The sequence below is a fragment of the Dasypus novemcinctus genome, chromosome 6, assembly GCF_030445035.2.
Source record: "Dasypus novemcinctus isolate mDasNov1 chromosome 6, mDasNov1.1.hap2, whole genome shotgun sequence".
Classification (NCBI taxonomy): domain Eukaryota; kingdom Metazoa; phylum Chordata; class Mammalia; order Cingulata; family Dasypodidae; genus Dasypus; species Dasypus novemcinctus.
The window spans coordinates 69,593,192-69,620,559 of NC_080678.1; the positions used below are offsets into that span (position 1 = coordinate 69,593,192).

The following is a 27,368-nucleotide window of genomic DNA, read 5'->3' on the forward strand; positions in this document are numbered from 1 at the left end:
AGATATGGAACAATTTTATAAATTAGCACTTGGGAGAAAGAGTACATCCATGACTCAGAGACCTTAATTCAAAGTTCTATGGTTTTAGTTAATAGTCCTTCCCCAGTCCCCATCCCCCCCTTTTTGGGCTTCTCTATGTTGCTTCCTGATTACTTACACACACAACACAAACATTCTCTCTGGCTAACTTTGACATCAACATTTTTTACACAAGTCACATTCTTGTGTAATTATTTCTACTTATCCACTAGCATCCATGTAGGGCTTTAGCTTTGTGGTAGGATATATATATGGTTATATAGATTCAATATATTGTGTATATTCAATTTAAAAAGATATATAGGGAAGCAGATGTGGCTCAACTGATAGGGCGTCCACCTACCATACAGGAGGTCCAGGGTTTGGCCCATGTGGTGAGCTGGCCCACTTGTAGTGCAAGGAGTGCTGTGCCACAAAGGGGTATCCCCTGTGTAGGGGAGCCCCACGCACAAGGAGTACAACGTGCAAGGGGAGCCACCCTGTGCAAGAACAGCACAGCCCACCCAGGAGTGGCGCCGCACACACGGAGAGCTGACACAGCAGGATGACGCAACAAAAAGAAACAGATTCCTGGTGCCACCTGACAAGAATGCAAGTGGACATAGAAGAACACACAGCAAATGGACACAGAGAGCAGACAACGGGTTGGGAGAAGGGGAGAGAAATAAATTTTTAAATATCTTAAAAAAGATACATATATCATATATATATGCACTTAATATAAAGGCAATTATATATAGGCATTTAATATAAAGCCTGGCAGAGCTTCAATTTGCAGGTAAGCATTCATTTCAGAAATGCTGTACTCATAAAACAGTTTCCAAATTCAGGATTGACGTTGTTTTCGCTTCTGACTAGTAGAATTTACGCTACTTAGTCGGTATCACAGGGATGAGAAAGTGGATTTTGACAAATGATAGACCATGTAATGGAAGCACATATGAAAGAAAAAAATCTTAGAAACATTAGACTCTTGCTTTTAAATGTCCATAACGAGAATACTTAAGTTACATTTATACCAGTAGGTTTTGTGGTTCCCAAAATGCCAATATAGGGGTGTAGAGGTCCCTGATAATTTGCCAGGTATTGCTCTAGGGGAAACTTAGACCAAGACTTTCTACAGGTAAAACTTCACTGGTATGCCTTTTGTAAAAAGTGCCATGATCATGACCACTCACCTTTAAAAGGTATGGGATCAATGATATTGAGCATTTTATATCATTGATGTGGAGACAGTGGCCACTGGAGGTTCTGAGGGCAGGAGAGAGAAAAACAGGTGTAATACGGGGGCATTTCTGGGAACTGGGAATTGACCTGAGTGACATTGCAACGACAGATACAGGCCATTATATATCTTGCCATAACGTACAGAATTGGATGGGAGAGAGTGTAAACTACAATGTAAATTTTAATCCACAGTTAGTGGCAAGGCTCCAAAATGTGTTCATCAACGAAATGAATGTACCTCACTAACGAAGGATGTTGTCAATGTGGGAAAATGTGGGGGGTGTGGGGAGTGGGGCAAATGGGAATCCCCTATATTTTTCATGTGACATTTGTATATCTTAGTATCTTTAAAAAAAGAAAAAAGAAAAAAAGGAAAAGGAAGAAAGAAAAAAAAGGTACGTGAATATGCAGGGAATCCCAGTTTTCTTTCTGCAAGGTTTTTCTATAGTTGTTAAATCCTTTCCATGGAGCTATAGAGAACGCGCTGCTCAGAAAAGCCTCCCTTATGAGATTCAGTAGCGACAGTTCTTCCCTCTGAATTTGGGTAAACATTACACTGCCAAGAAGTCCAGGAACTGTTTAGAAGCTTTACCCAGCAATTTTCACAAACATGCTTCCAAAGGAAAGATAGATCTTCAGCCCACTAATTCAGATTTTTTACTCAATAGCTGGTTGAATTGTTCAAATCCAGATTACAGTAAGTCCATTAGGGTAGAAACATCATTTCTATTTTTTCCAAGGCTATGCCATGTCTAGTGACAAAACTGCATTAGTTAAGAGCAAAGAGCCAGAAACCTTACATCATGGTATTAGAATGTCTACTGGCAATACTGGAAACAAGCAGTCTTATTACTGGAGCACACGCAAGTCCCCTTGATCCAGCACCTTTACAATTTTGGTAGTTATCAAAAAAAAAAAAAAAGCTATGAAAATTACACACATGATATGGTAATCCTTGAAAAAAATTGGAGGCATTTTATAGCTAAACAATTTTATTGGCTTTTTTTTTTTTTATGAAATAAAAAACATAAAAGAAACCACCATGGTTAAAGGCCATAATCAGCATCAACCAAATGAACCAGCCACTTGGTTACAGCAGCTGACACAAACACTAGTGGATATTATTGCTTATACCCAGGTTCATTTATATGTCCATTACAGTTTGGCAAGATTACAATCAAGTGGGAGCTTTGGTTGTATAAATTCAACTATAACTACTCATTGAAAACTCAACCTCTACCCTTTTATGCTTGGATATATGCCAATTCTTCCTGAGTCTTGACGTTTATTCTTTCATTCTGTTTCCTTTCTTCTTCCAATAATGATTTACAACCCTGTTGACTAAAAACTAAGGTGAACGCACTGAAAGCTATTCCTACTCTACTGCCCCTCCTTCATCATGGGAAGGTGATGCATTTCTGGGACTCTCCAAGTGCTTGAATATGGTATGTTTCCACTGACAGTAAAAAAAATGCCCATCTGCAATCTGGATAGATTTTCAAATGCATATGGCTGTCACCATTGGGGCTTGGGCTCAACTGTCTCTTTTCTGACTTTTGAAAGTTTGAAAAAAACAAAACAAAACACCAAAGTCAATAACCTTTAGCGTTATTAAGTTGAGTTACCAAAAGAATGAGTCCCAGCCTTGCCACACAACATCCGATGGCTGTAACATTTTAATTGACAGAGAAGCAATGATTGCCTCTCCAAACTCCTCTGCTCAACACTTTCTATTTTAACATAAAAAAAAACAACAACTCAGAATGACAAAGGGTCAGAACTAACTCACAATAGCACCATTTTCTAGACTCTTGGAATACGAGATTCCTTTCTGCATTGGAGAATGCAGGGACTCTAGATGACCTGGCCTCCGGCTTTGTGCTTTCACAGGCCCTGCTGATTTTGAGCAGGGGTGGGTAGTCTACCTTAACCTACTTCTGCAGCGACATGAATTTTCCCTGGGAAGAGTTAAAAATACGTGTTTTACAAAGTGAAGTTGGCGACAGGTGAGAGACCTGAGGAAGCCTGTTTCTCTGGCAATGAGTTGTGACAAACCTGCAGATGGTGGCATGGAGCCTGTGGACCCTTTTCTTTGTCCATCTTGATTCAAGTCAGTGGAGAATCTGCATGCATGAGCATGGTAAGGTCAAAGAACACTGAGAGACACAAACCCAAATGCAGCCATCTAAACACCAATGTTTTAGTTGTAGCTTTTGTATTCAGGTCCACCAGTGAGTTTGCCCTAGATAATGCTGGGATTTAATAAGCCCTTCTAGTGATTATAAAGATTATCCTCTTGAATCTAGACATTTTAAACAACAGAATATTTTATATCACTATATTTTACATGGCACATATAACCATATAATTACTAGCACTTACATGGCAAATATTGTAAATACACATTCTTGGAGTTGACTTGGTAATTATACTGATGTTATTCAACAGAACAAAGATTAAACACTCTCTCTAACGTGCAGTCTGGGGAATTTCATTCCAATCCTTTACTTCACAACAAAAGGATAACCCTCTAACTATATAATAATGCCTCAGGGGTCATGTGGGTAAAGAGTTTCAACTTAATCATGAAGGGTGACTTCATGGTTAATCTGTGACCTGTAAAATAAAGTAATACATAGTATTTCCATTCAACAAAATTCAAGAGACCATATAAAAATATTTTCCAATTTGGAATTTGAACCATGAAAGCTGGATTTTTTTTTCTTGTATAAAAAGAAATGAAATAACGGACTGAAGTTCATTAAGCCTCCTAACAACAAAAAAATATACACATTAGTTTAAGGAATGCAGTGAGCATCAGCTTCCCTTTTTGTCCAGGCTCATTGGTGGTGAGCTTGTGCTTTGATCCTAACAAAGATAAATGCACAAAAGTGGAGGAAGATCAGTGCCTGATACCTGAACTACATCTCTAAGAATAAGACTAATTTTACAGTAGTGGCTCTTAAAAGTGGTGTATCAGATTACTGCTTTTTAGCTCTTCCTCCTCAGGAGACTGTTGGAGATGAATTCCAGAAGCACCACTTTCGCCTTGAGTGATGTTTATTTAGTGCAATATCTTCCTTCTCTCGCTCCCTTTTCACGCGCTGGTAGTGGTCTTCTTCCTTCAGGTACCACACCGGGGGCCAGCGGTGCCGCTCAAAGTATTCCTGGTTGTCTGGTGAAGGAGAGATGCCGAGAATAATACCTGCTGCTCATTAATTGTGTCTGTGGTCTCGGCCCTGTGCCTAATGCTTCTGGGTAGTATCTTACAGAACCTCTCAACAACCCAATGTGGTAGAGACTCTCATTAGGATCATTTTCAGATGAAAATGATACTAAAGTATTGGGAGGCAGAATCACTTGCCTAAAGTCATGCATCTGGGTGCAGAGGACCTGAAGCCAGGCCCACCTAATTTCCAGAGTCTGAGCCTGTCCTGAGGCATCCTACCCTGACAAGGGCAAGTCAACAACCTCAGCATGCTTTGCAGCCGGGCACCCTGAACCCCAGCCCACCCAAATTTCCCTGAGCATGAGGTCATCCAAAGAGAATTTCCAACCAACAATTCGTTGCGTCGTGTCACATGAATATGTGACCACCAGCCAGTCCTAAGGGATTTTCTATCAGCTGCCTGCTCCCCATGCTCCTTCTCAAGGCCTTGGGAGGTAAACACTTCCATTGGTGGTGATGAAAGTGGGACAGGTGGGGGCCACGCATAGTCTCACCTGCAGATTTTGATTTGATTTCCTTGCGGAACTTGGCACAAACACTGTTGTAGTTGGTGCAGATGTGGTGCAAACACCAGGCAGCCAATTGGTGGGCGTTGTGGAACTGCAGGGAAGTGACCAAAAGGGGTCAGATTCTATTTTCTATAGTAGGGTTACAAAGAAAGAGGAAGGCAGCCGGGGTAAAAAGAAATACAAGGCCCATATGACAAATTCAGTAAGCCTCTTGTTTTGACTGTGATGTTATGTCTTTGGCCATGGCTTCCAATGCCTGCCAAGAATAGCGTTTGACATGCCTCTCCCCTATCCTGGTGATAGGTGCACCAAAAATATCACTGTATCAGATCAGGAGTTTAAATTACTCCTAGCCCTCCCACCCTCCCCCACCGCTTGGCCCCTAGCGATAAGCAACTGTGGCCTCTGTAAGATGCCAGCCAACAGCAGAAAGCAGCGCTGCCATTTCTGTTTAAGGGAGCCTCGGGAATGGAATACTCTGGGTCGCATGTCAGAGCTCAGCTGTTCTGGTCAAAGACCAAAAGAGGAGACCGTGGAGTATGTGACTATCTGTTCCATACCTGTCCTTGCAGTTACATAAGAAGAACAGATTGTGTGGGCAGGGTGGGAGGGCTCCAAACACGCGAATCCCTCCTTTCTGAGCAGACATGCAGGGATGTGGCAGCTCAGGAAGCTGTGACTGAAAAAGAGCTGATGCTAAAAAATTGACTGACTCCCCATTCCTTGGCAGGTTTGGTAGGGCTTTGCCTCACTCCATCCAGGCCCTCTGTCTTTTCCCTTGATGTTTGTTTGGTCTGGGGAGCCCCTGGAACCATGGTGTGCTTGCCTCAGGGGCCCACGTCTCTGTTGCAGATGGCAACACAAAGCCAAAGTCCTCAAAGAGGGACTCAAGAAACTCCCTGAAAATCCCAATTCCAAACACCAAGGACAGTATTAGTGGGTGCTTCCCCCTTCTCCTGATATTGCATTTCTCTCTGAAAATAAGATGAGGGCAGTGGTGGGCCAGAGCTGGTTTGCACTGCCTTGAGAGAGCCAATTGTGTACATCTCCCCTCACCTCTGAGCTCAGTGACTTCACCTCGGTAGCCTGGAATCAGCCATGGTGGGAGAATTTACACCATGGAAATTGGAAAAATGCTGTAAATCATGGTGTGTTTCCCCTTGGAGAATTGTTAAATACATCCCACTGGATTGAGGGTTAATGAAGGAGCTAAGACACGGGAGAATCCATCTTAAAATCTCCCTGCCCAGTCAGATCAGGGCCCAGCAGTAATCATGCTACTTCCTTGTAGAAAGGAGGTGGGGGGGCAGGTGGGAATGCAAAACAAGCAAACAGACACAGCTCTAAATCATGACCTCAGATGGACTAACCAATTATGAAATTGTATCACCTAACTTTCCTGTTGGGGCAATACTTACTGTAGAGAGAAAAGTCATAAACTGTCCTCCAGACCTGTTTCAAAAGACCCCAATTAGTTTTTAGTTTTGATGAGGTCTTCTGATCCAACGGCACCAGATGTCTGTCTTTAATTTTAACTGTAACCTCTCTTAGACTGTCACTTTGGATTTTAATGTCTGTTTCTTCCAATGGCCTGTGATTGCCCTAAGGGCAAAGACTCTACATATCCTGTGTCTAGGGCAGTGCCTGGAACTTAGGGAGAAAATAGCAAATATTTGTTGAATGTAAAGTCAGAATGAACAGGCTACTGTACAGTCCTAATCTGCCTTCCCTTTTGGATCTGTGCCATCTTTTATGGCCACAGATGAAATGGCCCAAGCATTCACCTACTCAGTGCCTTCCTTCTAAAACTGCCTCCTTTCTCTTGATTGAAAAATATCCATTTAAAATATTTGGCCTAAGACTTAGTAAGCCACTGCCCTAACTAAGAAATAGGCAGAAGAAAAGACTGAGGAGTTTCTTCTTAGTTCCCTTAGATTGTAAAATTCTTTGTCTATAAGCCTATGTAGGGACTAGATAACCCTGCATATATACTTCATATTATGAGAGGGCTTTTGACAATTCAACGTTCTTTCCTAAACACTTCTCTTTCACTTGGGTCTGAAAATAAACCATAAGGTTGGAAGAGTGTGAATGGTCATGCCTCTCTCTTACAGATGAAGAAACTGAGATAGGGGTTAACTTTGTCTCAAGTAAGTGATTCAGTGACAAATTATATTAACAATACTAATTTTAGAAAATTCCAGGAAATCTGCAGTGAGATGTGGGGGCGTTAGAGTGCTTCATGGAAACCTAGAAACTGTCTTTCCCTTGGCCAATACATGCCCAAGAATTCAAGAAGAAATCAAAGGAGGAGAAAAAATCTGCTCCCCCCACCCACCCCATATGCCTCAAGTGCTTTTCCTACATGTGAAGCTGGTGTCCTGTGGGAGATGGGGAGGCTTGGGGATGTGGTCCTTGTTGATTTTTCAAATGCAGCCCAGCAGGATGGATGGCGCAAGAAATGTAAAACTCTTAGATCTTCCCAGGGTACATAGGGGGCCTTTGTGACTCAGTGGTGACATCTTTATTTAGACAGATGCAACAGTGGAATGTTTTATCAGCATTAAAGCAACTGGTTGAACACGCTTAAGAAGTGAAAGGCAAACTGTTACAAACCTGGGCCAATTCCAAATAGGAGAGCACTTCTCCGTCGATACCCATGCCATTCACTGCGGCCTTTGACAGCTCCTGAACAGCGTGCTGCTCTGGGGAAGAGAAAGGTGACAGGGGAAAGTTAAATCACACCCTGCAAGCCAGACATCTCGCCTGGAGCCTCTGGTTTGGGACCACCCAAGAAAGGAGGGCGCATGGAACATAGTTCTGGACAGCCACCCAAATTCAACCCAGGACCTGTTCTAATGTGCAGCCTTTCCATACACAGAGTTCTAGTCTCCAGCCACTGACTGATGACTCTGAGAACTCACGTTCATGCTTTTGAAATAACCAGAATCCTCCACACCTGCACCGTATGGTATGGCAAATCACCAGTCAGATGTGGCTATTTAAACTTTAATTAAAATTAAGGAATTCAGTTCCTCACTTACACTAGCTGCCTTTTGAGGGCTCAAGAATCTTATGTGGCTAATGGCTGCCATACTGGACATTATAGATACAGAAAATTTCCATCACTGAAGAAAGTTCTACTGGACAGTGTTGTTTCAGACACATCCTAGAATGTGCTAGACTCTCTAGCACCGGCCTATTGGACAGTTTCCTATTCATGTCACTCCAATTCTGAATTATCGCTGACAGGGGAGAGGTAAGTAGCAGAGTAATGGGTCTATTTGAGGAATGAGAAACATGAATGTATATGTCTGTCTCAACAGCTGCAAATGGATGATGTAATATTTGACCTCTTGGATTCTAAGGACTGGTGAGACCTTCAGCCAGAAGTAGCAAAAATCCAGTTGGGCATGCCATTTCTGCACAGGAGCTTGTATCCAAGGCTTCCAAGCTAAATTTAAAATGAGGTTCTGAGACTGAGCTGTCTCCTCCTCCGTGTGAGCTATCATCTGCTTTGGGATTGACATGTGGAGATACAGTCTTGGGCCAGCACACTCATTTCAATCAATGAATTTAGGTGTATTGGTTAAAACAGTTTGAAAAAATCCAAGAGCAATACTTCAAATATCTCTTTCTGCCTGGCTGGAGAAGAATTAGGGAGAGGAAAGCTCATTGATCTCCAGTTGGTTGCGGGTAGTAGAATCCTAGAGCTTGGAGAAAGAAATCTTATTTCTAAAGACATTGCCACAAGTCAAGTGCAGATATGGCTGTTTGGATTGTTCATTCATTCTATTTCATTCATTCATGCAATTATTCAACAATAACACTTACTAAGAACTTAATATGCTCAGGTACTTTTCTATGTGCAGGGTTACACCAGTGAACAAGACAGGCACTGTGCCTATTTTCACGGTTAATAGGAGTCAGCTGAATGTAGTGATGAAAACCCAGGGCCCTAATTGACACCTCTGGTGATTGAAGCTGAAGGTTTAAATTTAAGGAAAAGGTATTTGAAAACATATGTCCTTTATAGACCCGCTTCAGCTTACCAACTGAACAAATATAGAAATGATACATAAGGCTTTGGGATGTTAAGCCAAGACTCTCTTTTTTTTTCTATTTCCCAAAATGTATTTGACAATGTCAGAACATTTTCTAAAATAGCTTTAAGAAAACCACTTACATAACGCTTACTATGTGCCAGACACTGTTCTAAGGACTTTATATATTTTAACTCATTCAATCCTCATAACAAGTCTCTGGCAAAGTAATATTATCCCCATTTTAAAAAGAATGAAAGCTGAGGCACAGAACAGTTCAGTAAATTACAAAGTCACCAGCGAGTAAATGGTGGAGTCTGGCCTTAAACCCAGGCAATCCAGCCCAGCAATCTATGCTCTTTAACCACTGCATCCTATTGTATCTTTTGTCAAGACTGCCTGTGAGCCCCCAAAATGTGGATAACACTGGCATTGGAGTTTTAAATTCTGTGGTCCACACATGATTCAACATGAGTATAGTGTGTGCCCTGAGGGCAGGGACCATGATTACTGATCTTTCTATTTGCATTGGTAACCCAATAAGTAGGGCTTACCAATAAGTAGATGCTTAAGAAATATGTGTTGAATGAATTGGGCTGTCTTATACGTTTGGTCAACCTGCACAAGACCATCCTATTTTGGGTGATGAAGAATAAATTGTTCTTCCCTGGAACTCTTATTTTTATTTAAATGCAAGTTTGATAAATATGACAGACACGGCATGACCCTGAGTCATATGCCTTACCTGCAAGTGCAACCAAGTGTGGCAGGCAAAATCTGTTTGCCAAGGCAATTAATTCCAGGGGATCCAGATCCAAGTTAGGCGACAACTGCTTGGTATAGAGATAATCCAATACTGCTTGCATTGACATCTTGTTTATGTTCGGGAGATATACCTGAAATGTTATTTGAAAAGCTAAGTTCTGCTGAAGAAAGCAAGGAGTGGGTACATTTTCAGGCTACAGTGTGTAGAAATAACCCAACTATGAGATTCGATATTGGCAGGTCTCTGAAACCAGCTCTGAGGCTGTGCACAGATGCCATTTGGTATTTACAGTTTAAAACATATGGTTTTGATTTGTGTCTGATTAAAGTGTGGAGCTGCTTGACAAACCCTGATTTGGAATTTTTAAATGGCTATTTGGACTTATAAATCATAAAAGTGGGCTGTAAATGTAGGATGGCATTATAGGCCCTCCTTGCCAAGTACATTACAATACTCTATTGTGGGGAAAGAAATCTCTTAGCAACGTGACAGGTGTTGGGAGGAGCTAGAAACCACACTGTTGCTGACACATGATAGAGCCCAGCTCTAAGTCATCAAAAGAAAAGGATGAGTTACAAGCCTAGTTGCCATGGTGACTGGCTTGATTTTGTCATTCTATTGGTACATGCTAGCATGATACACCTTCCTTACTATTTTCTGATAGTGCAGCCACATAACTCCAGGACCATCATCGGGTATCAGTGGGTTCAGAGAATCCAGAGCAATCCTTGTCTGGGACAGTTCCAGACAAGGAACTGTTGGATAGTGTGAATTGGCACCCAGACGGTTCTCCAGTCTCCCTCCTGAGTACCTGTAGTTTTTGTCTATATAACTACAGGGTGGAGTTCGCCAGAGAGCCAGGAAATGCCTGGGATCAAGGGCTCTGGGCAGCTAGGCATGGAGCAACAGGGAAGTGCACTGCATAACAGAGCATTTTAGGTCTCTGACTCCAGGACGCAGTTGGTCCTGCTGAGGTACAGAGGTGCACAGTGGTATCATTGGTGATTACTATTGAATGATGACTATAGAAATTAACCTTAATCGCAGGCTTCCCATGTGCCAGGTACTGTGCTAAGTTCTCTACATGCATTATCTAATTGATCCTTGTAGCCTCTCTAGGAGGAAGAAACTACTATTTTTGCCATTTTACAGATATGAAAATAGAGGATCAGGGGGCTAGTAAGGCTTTGACCAAGATTTGAACTCAGAGTATAATTCTATACATACTCCTTCTCTCTATATCTACTTCTATAATATTATATAGTATAATACTATACATTCAGAACCAGGGTGCAATACTGGAAACCCATAATGACAAGGAAACAGGTTTGGGTTACAGTACAATAAAGTGCCGCTAATATTTTAAAGAACTGAGTTCCAAGTTCAAAAGGATGAAGAGTTATAAATATCTTAATCCTGGTACTCTAAGCAGTATATTTATATAGCCATACTACAAGTGGCTCATAGTTAATGCGTTCTTATCATATGGTTCTAGAATTGTTGATGCTAAAGTAACATCCTGTATTATTCTCCAGCTCAGTCACTTTCAGTAGGTGCCTAACCACCAGGCACCTCAGAGGGCAAATGCCTTTTCCCACAGGTAGGGATGGCTCCTAATATATCATAGGAAGGACGCAGGAAAATGCACAGAAATGGTAAGAAAATAACTGTCCTCCCTTTTCAACACAGTCATAATGAAAACAATAATGATTCCACAAATAAGTTGCACGGGTCATTACCATCAATGATTTGACATGTGTGATCATTTCTAATTTCTAGCATAATGGCTAGAACGTGGAGAGTGAACCTATTCCTGATATTATTATTTTAATGTAAAGAAGCTGTTTTTCATGTTGGATCATCCACAACATACAGATGTTGGAACGTTACCCCTCCTTCATACAAATAATTAATTGCTATTCAATGACCTAACACCAGTTACACTTATAAATATATATGCTTACATCCATACATATTTATATCTGCAGGGGCTTATTTTATATGGAGATGAATATATTTACAGATACCCACATAAATCTGTTTCTGTGTGTATGAATACATGGCAAAATTTCATTTTCTAGGATGTGTTTGGACTAGCACAATTTTAGATTAATACAATTTTGCATTTGGATCAGTATCATTTCCCAGATAATTGAAGGTGAAGTTGTGAATCTTTAAAGCTTGAATCATTTGGAAAGTGAAAGGACATTTTTGTAAACTGCCAGGTGCTATCAAATGTTAGAAATTATTAATATAAGAAAAGCCCCAGAGCTTCCTGGAAACACCTTGTCTCCCAGAGAGGGGCTATCTGCTGCTTCTGAAAACAATGGCTCAGAGGATAGGGCAAGAGCTCAGGGCACTGAGGATATGCCACTAAAATGACAAATCAGTCACGCTTTCTGGCCTTCAGAGTTCACATCTGCTATATGGCAGGAATTTGAAATAGATGATATCTCAAGTTATTTTCTTTATGGAGACTGAGTTTTGAAGTTATGCAGATTACCTTAACTTGTTTTGGTAGGAGTTTGTTCTAAGTCATTGCTTAAAGAAAAAAATGCCTGTTAGAAATACAAACAGTAAAGTAAAAGAAATTGTTTCTGGCAGCAGGAAAAGGCAGATTCTAGCAAGTGGCCCTGCCCCAATACTCCCTCCCAATGTCCTTGGAGTACACTGATGCTGGTAATCACCCATGGACCTGCTGTTTCTTTCTTGCTTAATACAACTCTATCATTTTTTTTTTTTTTTCTTGAAGGCATGGATCCTTTGGGCAAATAATGTTCGGGACTCTTAGAAATAACCAGCAAATGAGAACAAATGCAAAACACTTTCAGAATACACATTTTCTTCTCATGGCTGATATTTCTTAAAGCCTGTGTCTGTGACTTCAACCTCTATAATTAAGTGCATAACAATAGAGAGACCATTTCATAGCACCTAAAAAATAATATTTTTTTGTGATCCATGTATCTTCAAAAAAATACCAAAAAATGCTCATAAAAATAATATAAATAGAACTACATAGGAAATGGAATAAAAAATTTTACGTCCTACCTGCTAGCTGTAGCTTTTAAAAACAAGAGTAATAAAAGAGAATATAATGCTATCTTAAACAATGCCCCACATTCTAGTTTAGTTGGTTTAAAATTTTAATTGCGAAGATCAGCTCAGACTATTAGGCTTATAATTAGAGCTGATCTCAGAACGAGAAAGTATTCTAGATCCAGAGTGTTGCTTACTACAGTCCGGGCATGCATTTTTAATGACCCACTTGCTGAGTGCCTCTGGGGAGAGAATTATGCTTACTGCTACATTAAAAGTAATGAGAAAAATATAAGTAAAATACAGTGTCTTCTTGAATATTAAATGACCAAAAAAAGTTAAAGTAACACCAATGAGCCTATTTTTAAATTCCTTCTGGATATGCACATAATTTCTATTAATTTAGCTTGAATTTTGTGAGGGAAGTCAAATTTTCACAAGAAAATAAAGATTTAAACTCAGAAGGACAAATCCCAAGTGTGAATATGGGTCTCAGTCAATCAAGGAGCATATGTTGAGTTTTTACAGAGTACCTCTTTCTGTACCCATAAACGCCTCTACACTTTCCCAGTTTAGAAAGGGGACTGGTGGCTTTTTAGCTTACATCTTTCAGGGACAAAGATCTCCTGGAAAGAAGTGAACAAGAATATTCCATGATAATAGAGCATTTACTGAGCATTTGTATGTTCTAGGCACCAAATTAGATGCTTTGTGCTTGTGTTTTCATGCCTTATCTGCCCTATGAGGAAGGTACTTTTGTTATTCCCATTTTACAGATGAGGAAATTGAGCCTTAGGGTCAGTCACTTGCCCATGCTTAAGTTAGAAAGACTTGAGACTAGAGTTGGTAATTATGGCATTACACACTGTATGCTGGAAATGAAGAAAAAGGACAAAAGAAGGTGGAAAAGCTCCTGGCTTTCTTGGATTGGCTAATGGAATTTTAGCCCAGACTTTTGGGTGTTCGGTTCTGTGGTCTTTGTCTTTTGTGTTCTGTTGAATCTGCACATACTTAAAAAAAAAAAATTTATTCCACCTCCCCCACACCCCCCAGGATGGCTCCCTCATCTGTCTCGCTCATCTTCCTCAGCAGGTACGGGGAACCATACCCCGCACTTCCCATGTCCGAGGGAAGTGCCCAACCACTTGAGCCACTTGGGCTCATGGCTCGTTGAGGCGCCTCTTCTTTAGGAGGCACCAGGAACTGAACCCAGGACATTCCATGTGGGAGGCGGGCACCAAATTGCTTGTGCCTCTGTACATACCTTTTAACCACAGCTCTACAATACTGGGGGTAATTGACCTAATCTTTCTAGGAGGGTGTGCTAAACAGGTGACTGCCTCCAGGAGAGATTATTAAACAACCATATATATGCACATTCACATTCACTGCCAAGATTTTGTTTTGGTCACCTCTACTGCACATTTAATCTGGAGACGATTACAGTCCATTCTGGGAAGGGATAAAGGGGATTAGCATTCGTGAGGTCAGCTTTGACAGTGTCCCTTTGTGTCTGGGTTCTCGACCTTGATCAACTTCTCTCTGCTTGGTTAAAAACAGGCCCACTGCAGCACAAGCCGCACACATTTTAGTAAGCTGGAAAAATTAGGGAAGCAAGCCTTGCAGCTCCTTATCTCTAGAGAACATTAAAGTCAGTGAAATGCAAATTGGGTGAGGTTTTAATAATCGGTGGCTACCCCAAATCCTTGGAAAAGGGAAAGGAATACCATCACCAACACTGGTGTCAAAATAAGAAAAGCAACAGCTGCAAATTATTTAATGCCACTGACAAATGGCTCTTACATCTCATGATCATACTATGAGGTGGATACTATTATTTTCCTGTTTTCCAGGTGCTCAGAAAGGTTAATTCACTAGCCCAAGGCCACACAGCTGATAAGTGGCTAAGTAGTCATTTGAGCCCAGAGGCACTTCCCTGTAAGCCTCAGCTCAGCTGCAGAGTCTTAATAACTATCCTCCACATGTGTAAAACTTTGGGGGCACAGGAGACACTTCAGTTAGTTACAGGTAGGGACCACCTGACTTATAATGGCTGTGAGACCCCTGAAGAGGATCTCAATTCTGAATCTTTTTGCAAGCAGCAGACAGTGGTTTGCTGGGGTTGGTTCAGGAGAGCTGCAGTTGGTTCTGGAAGCAGGAGGGTGGCCTTGTGACCCCAGTCCCAGCCGTCCCAGGCTTGTGTTTCTAGGATTCTGTTTCCTTACTTGGAATGCAAATGCAGGCTCCTGGGTCACAATGGGAGTGCTCAAGTTTCTGGTGTAAGCACCCCTTTTGAAAAGTTTTGTTCTCTTTATTTCTTTTAAAAATTTTCAGAGATGCAGAGATAAGCAAAATGAGCTTCTTTGGACAATGAACTTGATGGTATGTTCCCCTGTTTTTTTAATATAAAGACTGTTAAAAAATATGCACAAAATCCAACAAAAAAGCTTGCACACTCCTAAACTAAAGGTAGAAATCCATTGCTATAGTTACAATAATTCTATAGTAGAATACCAGTAAGTCCACTCTAATTCATATTTTATTCCTCCATCCTGAGGACCCTAGGATGGTGATATCCACTCCATCTCTAAATCAAGAGGGGGCTTAGATCCCACATGGCTGATGGATGGGATTCTCTTGCTTGCAGCTGAGACACTATGGGTTCCCTGGTGTGGTGGTTGATCATCCTCATCTCCTTTTTAGCTAACCTGAGTAAGTCCAACGAACTGGAGAGTAGGTGTTATATCTCTGCTGAGGCTGAGGGATGAGGAAATTAGGGCACAAGGATGTGGCTTCTTTCCTCCACTATGGTGGATTGAATTACATATTCTAACAAAGACCTGCTCTTAATCTTAACCTGCATTCCTATGGATGTGAACACTTCGAAGGGACCCTTCTTTAAATAAGACCCTTAGAAGATGTATTATCATGAAGGTGTGGGCTCACTTGTGACTAGCAGCTGCTAAGACCCTAGCCAAACTGAATCAGAGTGGGCTCAGACCATATTACTGGAGGTTGTATAAAGCCAGAAGTCAGAAAGAAACACGGGAGGATCCTGATCAAGGACTTTGCCATGTGATGGGAGGAAGAGATACATACTAAGGAACCCTAAGGATTGTAGGAAGTCAGCACCAGAATACTACAGCTCTCGGGAGAAAGCATGGCCTTGCCGGTGCTTTGATTTTGGATTTCAGGCCTCTGAAATCATGAGCCAATAAAATTCTTGTTGATGACAACTCATTGTATGGTATTTGTTATAGCAGGCTGGCAAATTAAGATCCCCAGTGATGAGCAGGAGGCTGGAGTGACTGAAGGCCTCGTTTCAGTTTCCTGAACTTTGGAGGATAGGCTGTCCCCTAGTACTTGCTTTTAACAGAGTCTTGCATAATAACATTTGTTTAAAAGTACAGCTGATCATGCCCTCATGGAAGAGGAGAGCTGTGAGGATGAAAGGAGCTCCTGCATGCATAGTATTTCGGGCTTACACATAAAACGTGCATAATAACACAGCCTCTTGTGACTGCAGAACGAAGGAAAGGGTGGCCTAATGTTTAAGCACTATGTAAAGAATGATCTCATGGAAGGAAACAGCTAAAGAATTAAAATAATCTGGCCAATTGACAGTTCATATAAATACGTGAACACACATAGACATACCACTTGGGCTCTGGGGAAGGCACATACCTCACTGTTGGCGCTTTCCACAAAGGACCCTCCAAACATGGCAGCCATCCACTCGCAGCTACAGATCAGCAGGGGCTTGTGGGCACTGATGGCCCCATCATCCAATTTAAACGTCACATCTGCCAAAGGATGGAGGAAACACAGACATGAGCCAGCCTCACCCCAGGCTTCTGCTCCACCCGTATTCACCCACCCATATCTCTCTTGCCATGTCTTTATTTACTGATTTTATGTTAATCCCACCTCCAACACACCCAGTTCCTCCTGCTGCTCTTCAAGGATTAACAAGCAAGCATTTAAAATTACACAGAGGGCACAACACAAATTCTCCTAACCAGAAGGTAACAGAAAGGATGGGAATATCTTTTCCTCCTTTTCATTATGAAAAATGTCCAACTATATAGAACATTGAAAAAATATGACCATGAAAGTGCGTGTTCTCACTCCCTAGACTCAATGACAGTTAACATTTTGCCATGTTTGCTTTAGCTGTATATGTATTTACTTGTGTGTGTATACATAATTTTTAGAGACAGCATGACACTAAACTACTTTTCATGGATATTGTAAAAATAGGAACAGTCCCCTAAATAACTATACCATTATTACACCTAGGAAAATGAACAATCCTTCCCTCACATCATTCACTAGTCCATATTCAAATTTCTCCAATTACCCTTAAATTGTATTTAAAAAATTTTATTAAATTGTATTTATATATTTTATTTTAAACAGAATCCAACTGAGGCTTACACACTGTACTTGGTCATTATAGTTCTGCAGTAAGAGAGGGTGATATAATCAATTTTACTTAAGGTCAGTTGCTTAATGTACTGTAGTTTGTAAGATTTTCTTTTTGTTAACTTCCAAGACTGCTTCTAGACTATAATGGTCAGTGTTAGGAGTAAATGATAACTCTTCAGCTTTAAAATTAATGTATTTAGTAAATACTTACTACCTGCATTGTACTAGGGCTGGCATTATGAACAATAAAGACAAATATAGGGAGCAGATGGGGTCAAACAGTTGAGCACCTGCCTCCCAAACGGGAGGTCCCAGGTTTGGTTCCCAGTGCCTCCTAAAGAAGACAGACAACAAGCAGACAATGAGCAAAAAAGCAACAATGAGCAAGACAATGAGCAAACAATGAGCAGATGAGTAAAAACCAATAAAGTGAGTAGGGAGTATATGTGGCCCAAGCAGTTGTGCATCTGCCTCCTACATAGGAGGTCCCAGGTTCGGTTCCCAGTGCCTCCTAAAGAAAAACCAGACAGACAATGAGCAAAAATAACAATGAGCAGACAATGAGAAAAAAGACAACGAGTAGAAAATGAGCGAAAAACGATGAGCAAAAATGAGCCAACAAACAGTGAAGCCATCTCTGGATGGAGAAAGACAAATATCGAGGTATTGATATAAACAGAATTAGGAAGTCAAATTTTTATAAGAAATACACTAACACACACACATGCTCAGAAGACAATTTCAAAACAAAAATGAACAGGGTCATTGTAAGATAAGACAAACACAGGTCAGTAAGCCATATTGGACACAGGCCACCAGTGAGCTTAAGCAACTATGTAAGCATATGGCATAGTTAAAAAAGACACAGAAATGTCAAGAATATAGAAGAGCAGGGCAAAGGAGTGTGAGAACAGCAAAGGAGAGGGAACAGAAACAGGTGAGGTCCTCCGGACAGACATGCAGGGAGTCACCAAAAATGCCTCAAGGACATCAATGGCCTCAGGATTAGAGGCCATTGATTTTTCCGCAAGTAAATACTGCAGGGCCAGTGGAGAACAGAATCAGTTAGGAAGGCATCCCAAAGGGGCATTTTAGGCCTCAAGCAGACTAAAGTGGGCTCTGGAGAACTCTGATGTGCCTTTGAGAGGAGGCATGGGATAGCGGTTTAAGGGACAGGTTTCTGCAGCCAGAAAAGCTTGGGTTCAAATCCTGTCCTACCATCTGCTACCTGCATATTTATGCACAAGTTACCTAGCCACTTTGTCCCTTAGTTTCTCCATCTGCAAAATGGAGGTAATAATACTTAACCCTTAAATCTGATGAGAAGTAAATGAGTTAATACATGTAAAAAATAAGCACGTATAAATGTTAGCTATTGTTTTCCTTCTCCCTCCTCACCTTTGGCTAACAACTCAAAGTTTCCACGACTCTGCTACTAGACCCTCTCACCTGAGAACGTCCCCTTGCTGAGGCACTCTTTTATCCGATTGGCTTTCCTGACGTGAAACGCTTTTGTAATCTCCTGATTCATGAAGGCCTCCTTGTTCATGATGTTTTCCACCATCATTCTCAAATCAAACATCTCTAGGACCTCTGCGATCTGGGCCAGGCCCACCAAATCCTTTTCCTTTTCATCCAGTTGCCCTGTATAAAGAAACTGGAGCAGGGTCCGGAAAGGGCCTGGCTGGACCGATGAGTCCATCCTGACCACAATCACGGGGCCCAGTCGCTTTGAAATGGGATTGACTTGCATTTCCTTGTGCATGCCAACAAAACCCTTACTCCAGCCTGACAGCGCCTGCGTCTCTGGAACCGAGCCCTCGGTTTCGGGACCCAAAGGCTCCAACAGGCTCTTGCTTGAGAACTTCCACGGACCGGCCTGAGGTGTCTGAGGAGTGAACTCCTCCTTTTCCTCATCTGCATCAGTACTTGAAGTCCGTCCCTGGAAGTCCTTGTTCTGCTTCTCTTTCTCACAAGCCCCTTCACCCCAATTTTGGGATTCTTCATTCTCCATTAAAAAAAGATCATAAAATTTGGAAGAGGAGGTAGCGAGGTAAATTCGGTGTGCAAAGATGTGCTCCTGATCTTGAAGGACAAACAGGACGTCGGCACACAGAGGATTGTCCAGTAAACAGGCAGCTTCGTTTGTGCCAGTGGGGGGACACTTGGGAATCTGGATGACCGGCGGAGGGGCTTTTGGAGGTAGGAAGGGAGCCTGAAGTAAAGGTTTCTGAACCTTCTTTAAGTGAGATTTCCAGAACTGCAGGTGCCGGCGAGAAATCAGGGCTGCCCGGATTGCATTGTCAAACACATCCTTGATTCCAAACTGGTCAAATACACTCGTTTCATAGTATGGGATGCCAAGTTCCTTTGCAACCTCGCGGCCTTTTTCGGGGGGTAAAATATCTCCTCTCTTTATGGGCCTGAAACAGAATAGTTAAAAAAAAAAAAAGTATAATGAGCCTTGTTTTAGGGGGAAAAATATAAAGAAACAAGGGCCTACCTAAATACCTAATGGGATTATACATTTAAAATTATATTCAGGCTTCTAATAAGGCTCTTGAAAAATCTACTACCAACCTCAAATATTTCAAATATAAAGAAGTTACGACTGCAGGAAACAAAAATGCTTTCAGTACTGACCAGAGTAACTGAGGTGTCAGCAATTCACTAGCTGTTTGAGCTTGAACAAGCTACTTAATCTCTTTAAGCCTCTGCTTTCCTATCTTTAAAACAGGAAGAATAATAGTAAGAGTGCCTACATCTTAAAGGACAATTGAGAGGTTTAAATGAGATACTATGAATAAAGCGCTTAGCACAGTCCCTGGTCCACAGTAAGGGCTTTATAAATGTTATCGTCATTACTGCCACCACCATCAGCTTCATCATCACTATTATCATCATCATCTTATGCTTAAATGATGCTTGATAACTTTGAAAGATGAATCCATTTACATTTTCCCATTTGAGCCTCACAATAATCCGATGAGGTATTATTTTCATTCTGCATCTGAGGAAACTGAGGTAGAGTGTTTAAAGGGTTTTCCGAAGGCTACATTTCCAAGTTGGTGAGAGACCTCTGCTAAGCAATTAGAGTCCAGATCTTCCCTCTTTTACTTAAATGTTCCACATTCAACAGCTCATCTCATCTAGTGAATTTGTGAATCCTATTTCATATCTATCTCCTTCTCATTTGCTCTAGTACCATCGGTCAGGCCCTCATTAGGCCAGGCTAATGCAAGGACTTGTGCATTAGCCTCTTAACTGAGCCTTCTTCAGACTCTACATTTTAGCCCATAGACCTCAATGTTGCAAGAAAATTCCTTATACAACACAAGTATGACTTCGCTGCAATTCTGATTAAAAATTTCTTCTGGTTCCAAAAAGCCTACGGAATAAAATTCATACCCTTTAGGCCGTCACACAGGACTCATTTAACAAATATATTTATTTATTTCTACCCCCTCCCCCCATTGTTTATATCCATTGCGTCAGCTCGCTGCCTTCTTTAGGAGGCACCGGGAACTGAATCCAGGACCTCCCATGCGGCAGGTGGGCACCCAACTGCTTGAGCCACATCTGCTTCCCTACAAAAGACCCATTTACAATCTAATCAAATCCAGGAAAAAACTTTGGATATAGTTTAAGTAGGATAGAGCTGTGGCTGTGGTAAAAAAAATATGGTAAAGAAATAGATGGATTTCAGAATTTGGGCAAGAAGTAATTTGTTGTTATACTTCTCACAAACATAGACCTGATTCTGAGATATATTCTTAGAACTCCATCTTCCTAAATAATACATATTTGGCTTTTAAGACCAAGGGTAATACATGTGACAGGCACCAGTCTTGGGGAAATAAGATGCTACTGGGTAGAACTGGGATATGAAGATCGGGATGGAAAAAGACGAAATCTTGTAGGGTTTTGGCAAAGGCAGAGAGAAGTAAGTGCAGGGGAGAAGGTTTAACTTCCAGGTTTGTTCCAGAGGGCATTTTGTGTTCCCGTTCCTAGAACGGATTTGAAAATCACTAGCTGATGAAACCCTTCAAGGCTTAGCTTAAATAGCATCTCCTTCATGAAATCTTCTCAGAACTGCTCTATAGAAAGGACTGTACTCTCCGCTGCCCTCCAGGAGTCTGTGGGTGTGAGGTCCGATTATCTTAATCTATTCTTTTATACAGAACGTCCTGAGCGCAAGTGTAGTCTCTATTCACCACGAGTCCTACATCCCTCTATGTGGCTCCTAGTATTTGATTCCTAGTCCATGCATTTAAGAATAGAAGGACTGTGAAAACTCAGCATAAAAGAAATGCTATCAGAAATTTTATTTAACATCAGAAATTGCCTGGAAAAAAATACAATTTGCTTTTGCACTGAAAGCATAAAATGTCGTGTCAATTTATATTTTGTAATGAATTGATTAGGCAAACATGGAAGGAAGTGAATAATAACATTTCTTTTTGGAAAAGCTAAGCTCTCCAGCTAAGCATGGAGTTAAACATAGATTATAAAATTATCCTTTCATAAAGGGACGTTGAGGGAGCACAGGATTTTTAGAACTCTTATTCCAGCCACCCAAATTAGTATTCACATTTTATATATAGTGAAGCAAATCCTCCACCAAGTTGTATTTTAAACTTGTGACACTTTAAAAATACAACACTAGGGACTTTTACGAAGCAGCATTGTGTTATTTCAACTCTAGGTTCAAATGATTTGTAAAACAGAGACATTGTCATCTTGGGATTGAAAAGGTGGGACTGGGGAAAACGAGGAAGACTGAAAGCACTTGGACGTGCATATTTGTATGAATCTGATGTTCTAGGGGCCAAGGATTGTTCCTGATCACGCTGAATGTTTGCTGGTTTTACTATAATAGTCACAATTTCAAGAATGACATATTATGGGTGTTAATATTTTGTCTAATACTTTAATGCTTTACAAATTTCCAAGTACTTTTATTTTCATTTCCTAGATAGAGAATTCACTTCAAGCACTGGCCAACCATTTTATAAAAATGGGTTCTGATGTTAAAAGTGAAGTGAGAGAAAGAAGGAATCTGGGCACATCCCATCATGATTAACAAAATAAAACACATGGCTGATGGATGGGGTCCCAGAACCATAGATGACCAGAATGCTAGGCTACAGATATATGTGCTGCCTCTAACTTTTGATTTGGCCAGCACAGCAAAACACCAAGTACCTTGGCTTACCTTGCTAAGGGGCTTCTGGCCCGATTAACAGCTTCAAGATCAGCATAGCGGAGATCTAGCTGGCAGCCGACTAGAACAACAGGTGTGCGAGGGCAAAAGTGCTTGATTTCTTGATACCACATGGTTTTCACATGATTTAGGGAATTGGGATTAGCGATTGAAAAACAGAGAACCACAACATCAGACCTGAAAGGAAATCATCACAAGGGAAGCTGTATTACCTTTTATCTTTGCTTACTTTTACCATTGTGCTATGCCCTCTACCCCAGCTCCAATCTAATGCCACATCATGTCACAATTTAAAAAGTAATAATAAAAGAGCAGATACTAAAATACATCTTGGAGTCATGCAAACAGCCTGATAAGCCCCCACATTCCAGCACCAACACAGCCTAATATTTCATGTCCATGTTGCACTGCAGAATGTAAATGCATTGAAAAGCTTCAAATGACATTATTTTATAGTATAGATGGTTACCCAAACTTGACTCAGGCCTGGAACCACAACATGCTGAACTATTTCTATTCATCACAAGAAATAGTTTCAAGATAAAAGAAAATAATAAAAATCATCTTTTACCAGTTTAAACAGAAAGGTGGTGATGACTCAACCCAATGAGATAAAGCAAACAGTGTAAACATTACTGAAAACGTAACAAAGTATTTGCTGTACAGGGTCAGCAAATACACAGAAGGATTTCTGCCCTTCTTCCCGTTTCTGCACGTGTAGAGAGCACAACCACTTATCTGTCTCCAAAAAGAAAAATCCTGAATTTGCTGGAATTTGGACTCTTTACTAGGTTTAAGGCAAGAAGATAGTATTTAATGTACAACTAAGCAAGAATCATATAGATGGCTAATATGATGGAAAATGTTGGACGCAGATTCCTCAAATGTTATATATGGCATGTAGTATGTATATCGGGAAAAGGAAAAATTGCTTTATAGTCAATTTTGACATTAGGATCTTCCATTTTAATATAATAACTTACCATTCTAGAAGTCAAAGAACTGTTAAACACAACAGTTGTTCAATTATGGTGCTTGATGGATTGCTGCTAAAAGGTATCTTAAGCAGGATATATATAAACTGTCATTCTAGGTTAAAATATGCTGAATGACAACTTTCAAAACATTGAGGCAGAAGATTATAAAGAGTAGGAAAAGTTTTGCTCAAGGATTCAAGACCATTTTGCAGCTAAACTCAGAAATAAACTCTTACAATTTTATTAGATGTTAATTTACTGCCTTTATTGTTTATGTAATGAGAAGAATCAAGTCGATGAATCAAAACACCTTCTTTTTAAATCATTAATGAGCTATTCCCCCTACATATCAATGAAGACAAACAAATATATCCAGGCAGCCATAACATTTCTAAAAATAATCATTTGCAATGCAGAAAACTGCAGGGTGCTTACATTAACTGTAATTCACAATCGAGTCTTGAAATTTATATCCAAGAGAAATGGCACCAGACCAAATAGAGGCAAATTTACTGAGATTAAAATATTTCCAAATTAAAAAGAGGACCTAGGACTCAAAGTAGATGAGCATATTAATCTGTATGTTTAGAATAAAGATATTGCCAGAGATTCTTAAAAGCTGGAAGAATATAATATGTATAAAATATGTATAAATATATAAATGAAATATAAGCATGTCTTGTGTTTTGGATTCTTACCCGAATATTCTGTGCCCAGTCTTACTTTCAATGAGCATAAACGACAGTATCCAGTAAAGCCAAGAATGCTTGGAATTTTATATTTCTTAGGGGCTGAGTTTTCTATTATTTATAATCCTATTTATATCAAGTATCTGATGAGGCTCTGCTATAAGCTTTGTCCCAATCATAAAATAAAGCCATCATGAATTTTGGCACAGTGAGAACAGTATGACAATATCTGAGGTTCAATATCATAAAGAAGAATTGATGAAATGTAACCACCATTTAATTGTGGAATAATATGCATGTGTATAAAATTTCTCTAATTGGTGCCTTCTATTTCCATATTAAGGCATATGGCTATAAAGGAAATCATTTTCAGAGCTTAATTTATATGACAGACATATAGTGAAATGTCAATTTTGTTATCTAATTTTATGATACGACATGTGAGGTTTTGAAATCAGAGCTAGCTTGGTTGCCAAGGTTACCGTGATAACACTTATGCTATTGAACACATACTAGTTACCATCCAGATGACCCGTAAACAAGTACAGACAGGACCTTGGGGGCTGGAAAAATGGAATCTGGTGATAGCAAAAGCACAATACCATCACAGAATGCAAGCCTGAAGGGCCTAGCGTCTATGTTGCATCAATATCTAAATGCATGGAATACTGTCAGAAAACTGGAAAAATAATCCAATGCTCTGCAAATATTTTGCCTCGAAAGGGTGATAATTAAAGATAAGAGGTTGGACTGAGAGCAACACTACCTCTGAATCTAAAATAACTATCAAATCAAAATTCCATTTATATCCCTGGAATACAATTTTTCTTTTTTTTCCTATTTTTAATTCCCATTGAGGTGCTATGACAATCTGCCCTGTTGCATCATTATTTTACATTGAAAGCAGTTAAAAACTTAAATGGCTTTGGTTTAACTCATGTTAATCTAGATAGAAATGCAAGTTAAGAAAACATTTATATACAGATGATACAGATTCCTACTCTTTAGGCCTACCAGATGAATGTAGCACCCTAAACCCGATTTTAACCAAAAGGCTGAGAATCAATGGATGTAGTGAGAGAGCTATGGAAGATGCTGCTTCAACACATTCCTCCTTATCCCAACATTCTTTCATAATTCTTAATGCTCAACACATCAGTATCCTCTGTGATATAAACATCTGTACAATCAAGTAACTATTTTGAGAATGCCATTTATTCACTTTAGATGTTGAGGCAAATTTTTCTATCTAGTCAAAGAAGGCACACGACCTGCAGCTAAACGTATTTCCAGCTTTAGGCAGAATTCCAAGGAACTAAAGATATTAAATATCTTTTAATCAAAACATTTATTCCCATGTGGAGACTCTGTTCAATGTCTCACATCAGCTCTTGTTTAAAAATGCCATTTCTATGAAAGATAAAAAGAAAAAAGCAAGTTCTAGTATTTCTACTTTGATGACTTTGTTACTTTTCTTTTCTTTCTTTTTTTTTTAACTTTGAAGAGCAAGTTTAGAAGGAATTGGGTGGGGGAAGTGTGATGAGGACATTCTCACATATTAGGCAGCAGGGTTAGTCTAGAAATGACCTCAGGAATCCTGTTTCAGTGGGGAAAAGAATCTGATGGGATTTAAGTGGAGTCCTACAGCTATTTGGAGTAGAAAGCATAAGAATTTGAGAATGCAGAGGCAAAGCACGGAGTAGACAAATCTCTAAACTCCAGAACATGAATATTGAGAGTGGGCAGAAAGAGGTTTGAAAAAATTCTTAGGGGAAAAATATCATTCTTATTCCTAAGAGGAAAATATCCCTATAAAAATTTCACTAGGAAAATTTTCACTAACATGTTAAATAATGCCCATGAAATAATGTTTTGATTAGGAAGGAAAAAAAGCAATCCAAATTAAATGGATATTTGGAAACAGTTGGGAATCTACAATTTCATTGACAGTGGGGAGGGGATCAGAAAGAGACCAAGTCGTCCAAAGATATTTAAGCTGAAAAAGCCAACCTTGCTTGTATATAGTTTTTCATTAGATAGTCAACCAAACCAAAACCAAAACCTATTTTTCAGTTGTCTTTCAAGGATTACACTGGTCGAAGATAGCATGTGAAAGACTGGCAAAGATATCTGTATAACATGAGGAGTGCATGCAAAGTTGGGGCCAAATCTTTGTTGGAGGATTAAAGGAAAAAATCTGATAAAGTGCATCTTCCCCACATAACTTGGCCTATGCTAGACTTTGAACAGCAAATACCACACACATTTCCAAAGGCTAGAAAGAATAATTCCTAAAGCATCCTTTACTTAAGAGCCTACAATCAGGCCAAAAAATGGGCAATGGAAGGGACAGTGGATTCCATTCAGTTCTCTAGATAGCTAGCGGGTGGGGAAAGCCAAGTGCCTTGCTCCATTTTGCTCAGTTCCGGTTGGGTCTCTTGCTAGACTAACACTTGGTGAGGAAGAGTGAGCTAAAAGTTGTATTTACCTGAGTTCTGCTGGGGCGTATTTCCTTTTTAATGTATATTTGTATTTCTATGTCTTTTGTTCCACAGTAGGATCCTATCTATATGTCACCACTGCCTATTATTGTTTTTTTAAATTTATTTAATTTTTGGTAGGGACTCCCATAATCCTTTATATTGGAATAAATTGTGGTCCCATTTAAATGGGCTTTTTTTGTGATCTACGTACCTTAAAAAAAAAGACATTTAAATAAAAAAAAATTCAATGAAAAAATAAAAGAAAGTAAATGGGCTTCTTTTCTTTGTCAACGTGTATAACCCTCCTTCTGGCAAAGATGCAAATAGTTATCCCAGACCCCCACCTTTGGGACATTAAGCTTCCCACTCCCCCAGCCCCCAACCCATAACAAGGGTAGGCTCTTTACAGGAACATAGTCAAACCATTCATGTCAACAACACACCTTTCATGCACATCGTCTGACAGTGCTATGTAAACAGACAGATCAAAACAGCACAAAACAGCTGAGAGCATGGCAGAGAAAAGGAATGTATAACACATCGCTTTGGAAAATTTTAGTAGGGGAGCAGCCCAGTGTGTATGAGATGTGGAGGGAGTTGTCAGTGATGGGGAACATAACCACCGGGAGATGAATGGCTGTGTTAGTTCATACTCATGGAAGATGGAGAGGCCTGCGGGGGAGGGCCTGGCAGGGATCTGGGGAGAGCAGGGCCG

General features: G+C 40.2%; 1 protein-coding gene across 8 annotated transcripts in view; it reads right to left on the reverse strand.

Annotated features, from left to right (window-relative positions):
- Positions 1-2,240: 2,240 nt before the first annotated feature.
- Positions 2,241-27,368, reverse strand: part of RHOBTB1 (Rho related BTB domain containing 1) — a 69,985-nt gene continuing 44,857 nt past the window's right edge. For all 8 annotated transcript variants that reach the window (XM_071215808.1, XM_023584038.3, XM_071215809.1 and 5 more), the window contains 7 exons: positions 22,496-22,681; positions 18,730-19,703; positions 16,537-16,655; positions 9,793-9,943; positions 7,621-7,709; positions 4,990-5,095; positions 2,241-4,441 (listed from right to left, as the gene is read on the reverse strand). In XM_071215808.1, coding sequence (XP_071071909.1) covers positions 4,272-4,441; positions 4,990-5,095; positions 7,621-7,709; positions 9,793-9,943; positions 16,537-16,655; positions 18,730-19,703; positions 22,496-22,681 — 1,795 coding nt within the window. In that variant the 3' untranslated portion in view covers positions 2,241-4,271. The remainder of the gene's footprint in view (positions 4,442-4,989; positions 5,096-7,620; positions 7,710-9,792; positions 9,944-16,536; positions 16,656-18,729; positions 19,704-22,495; positions 22,682-27,368) is intronic.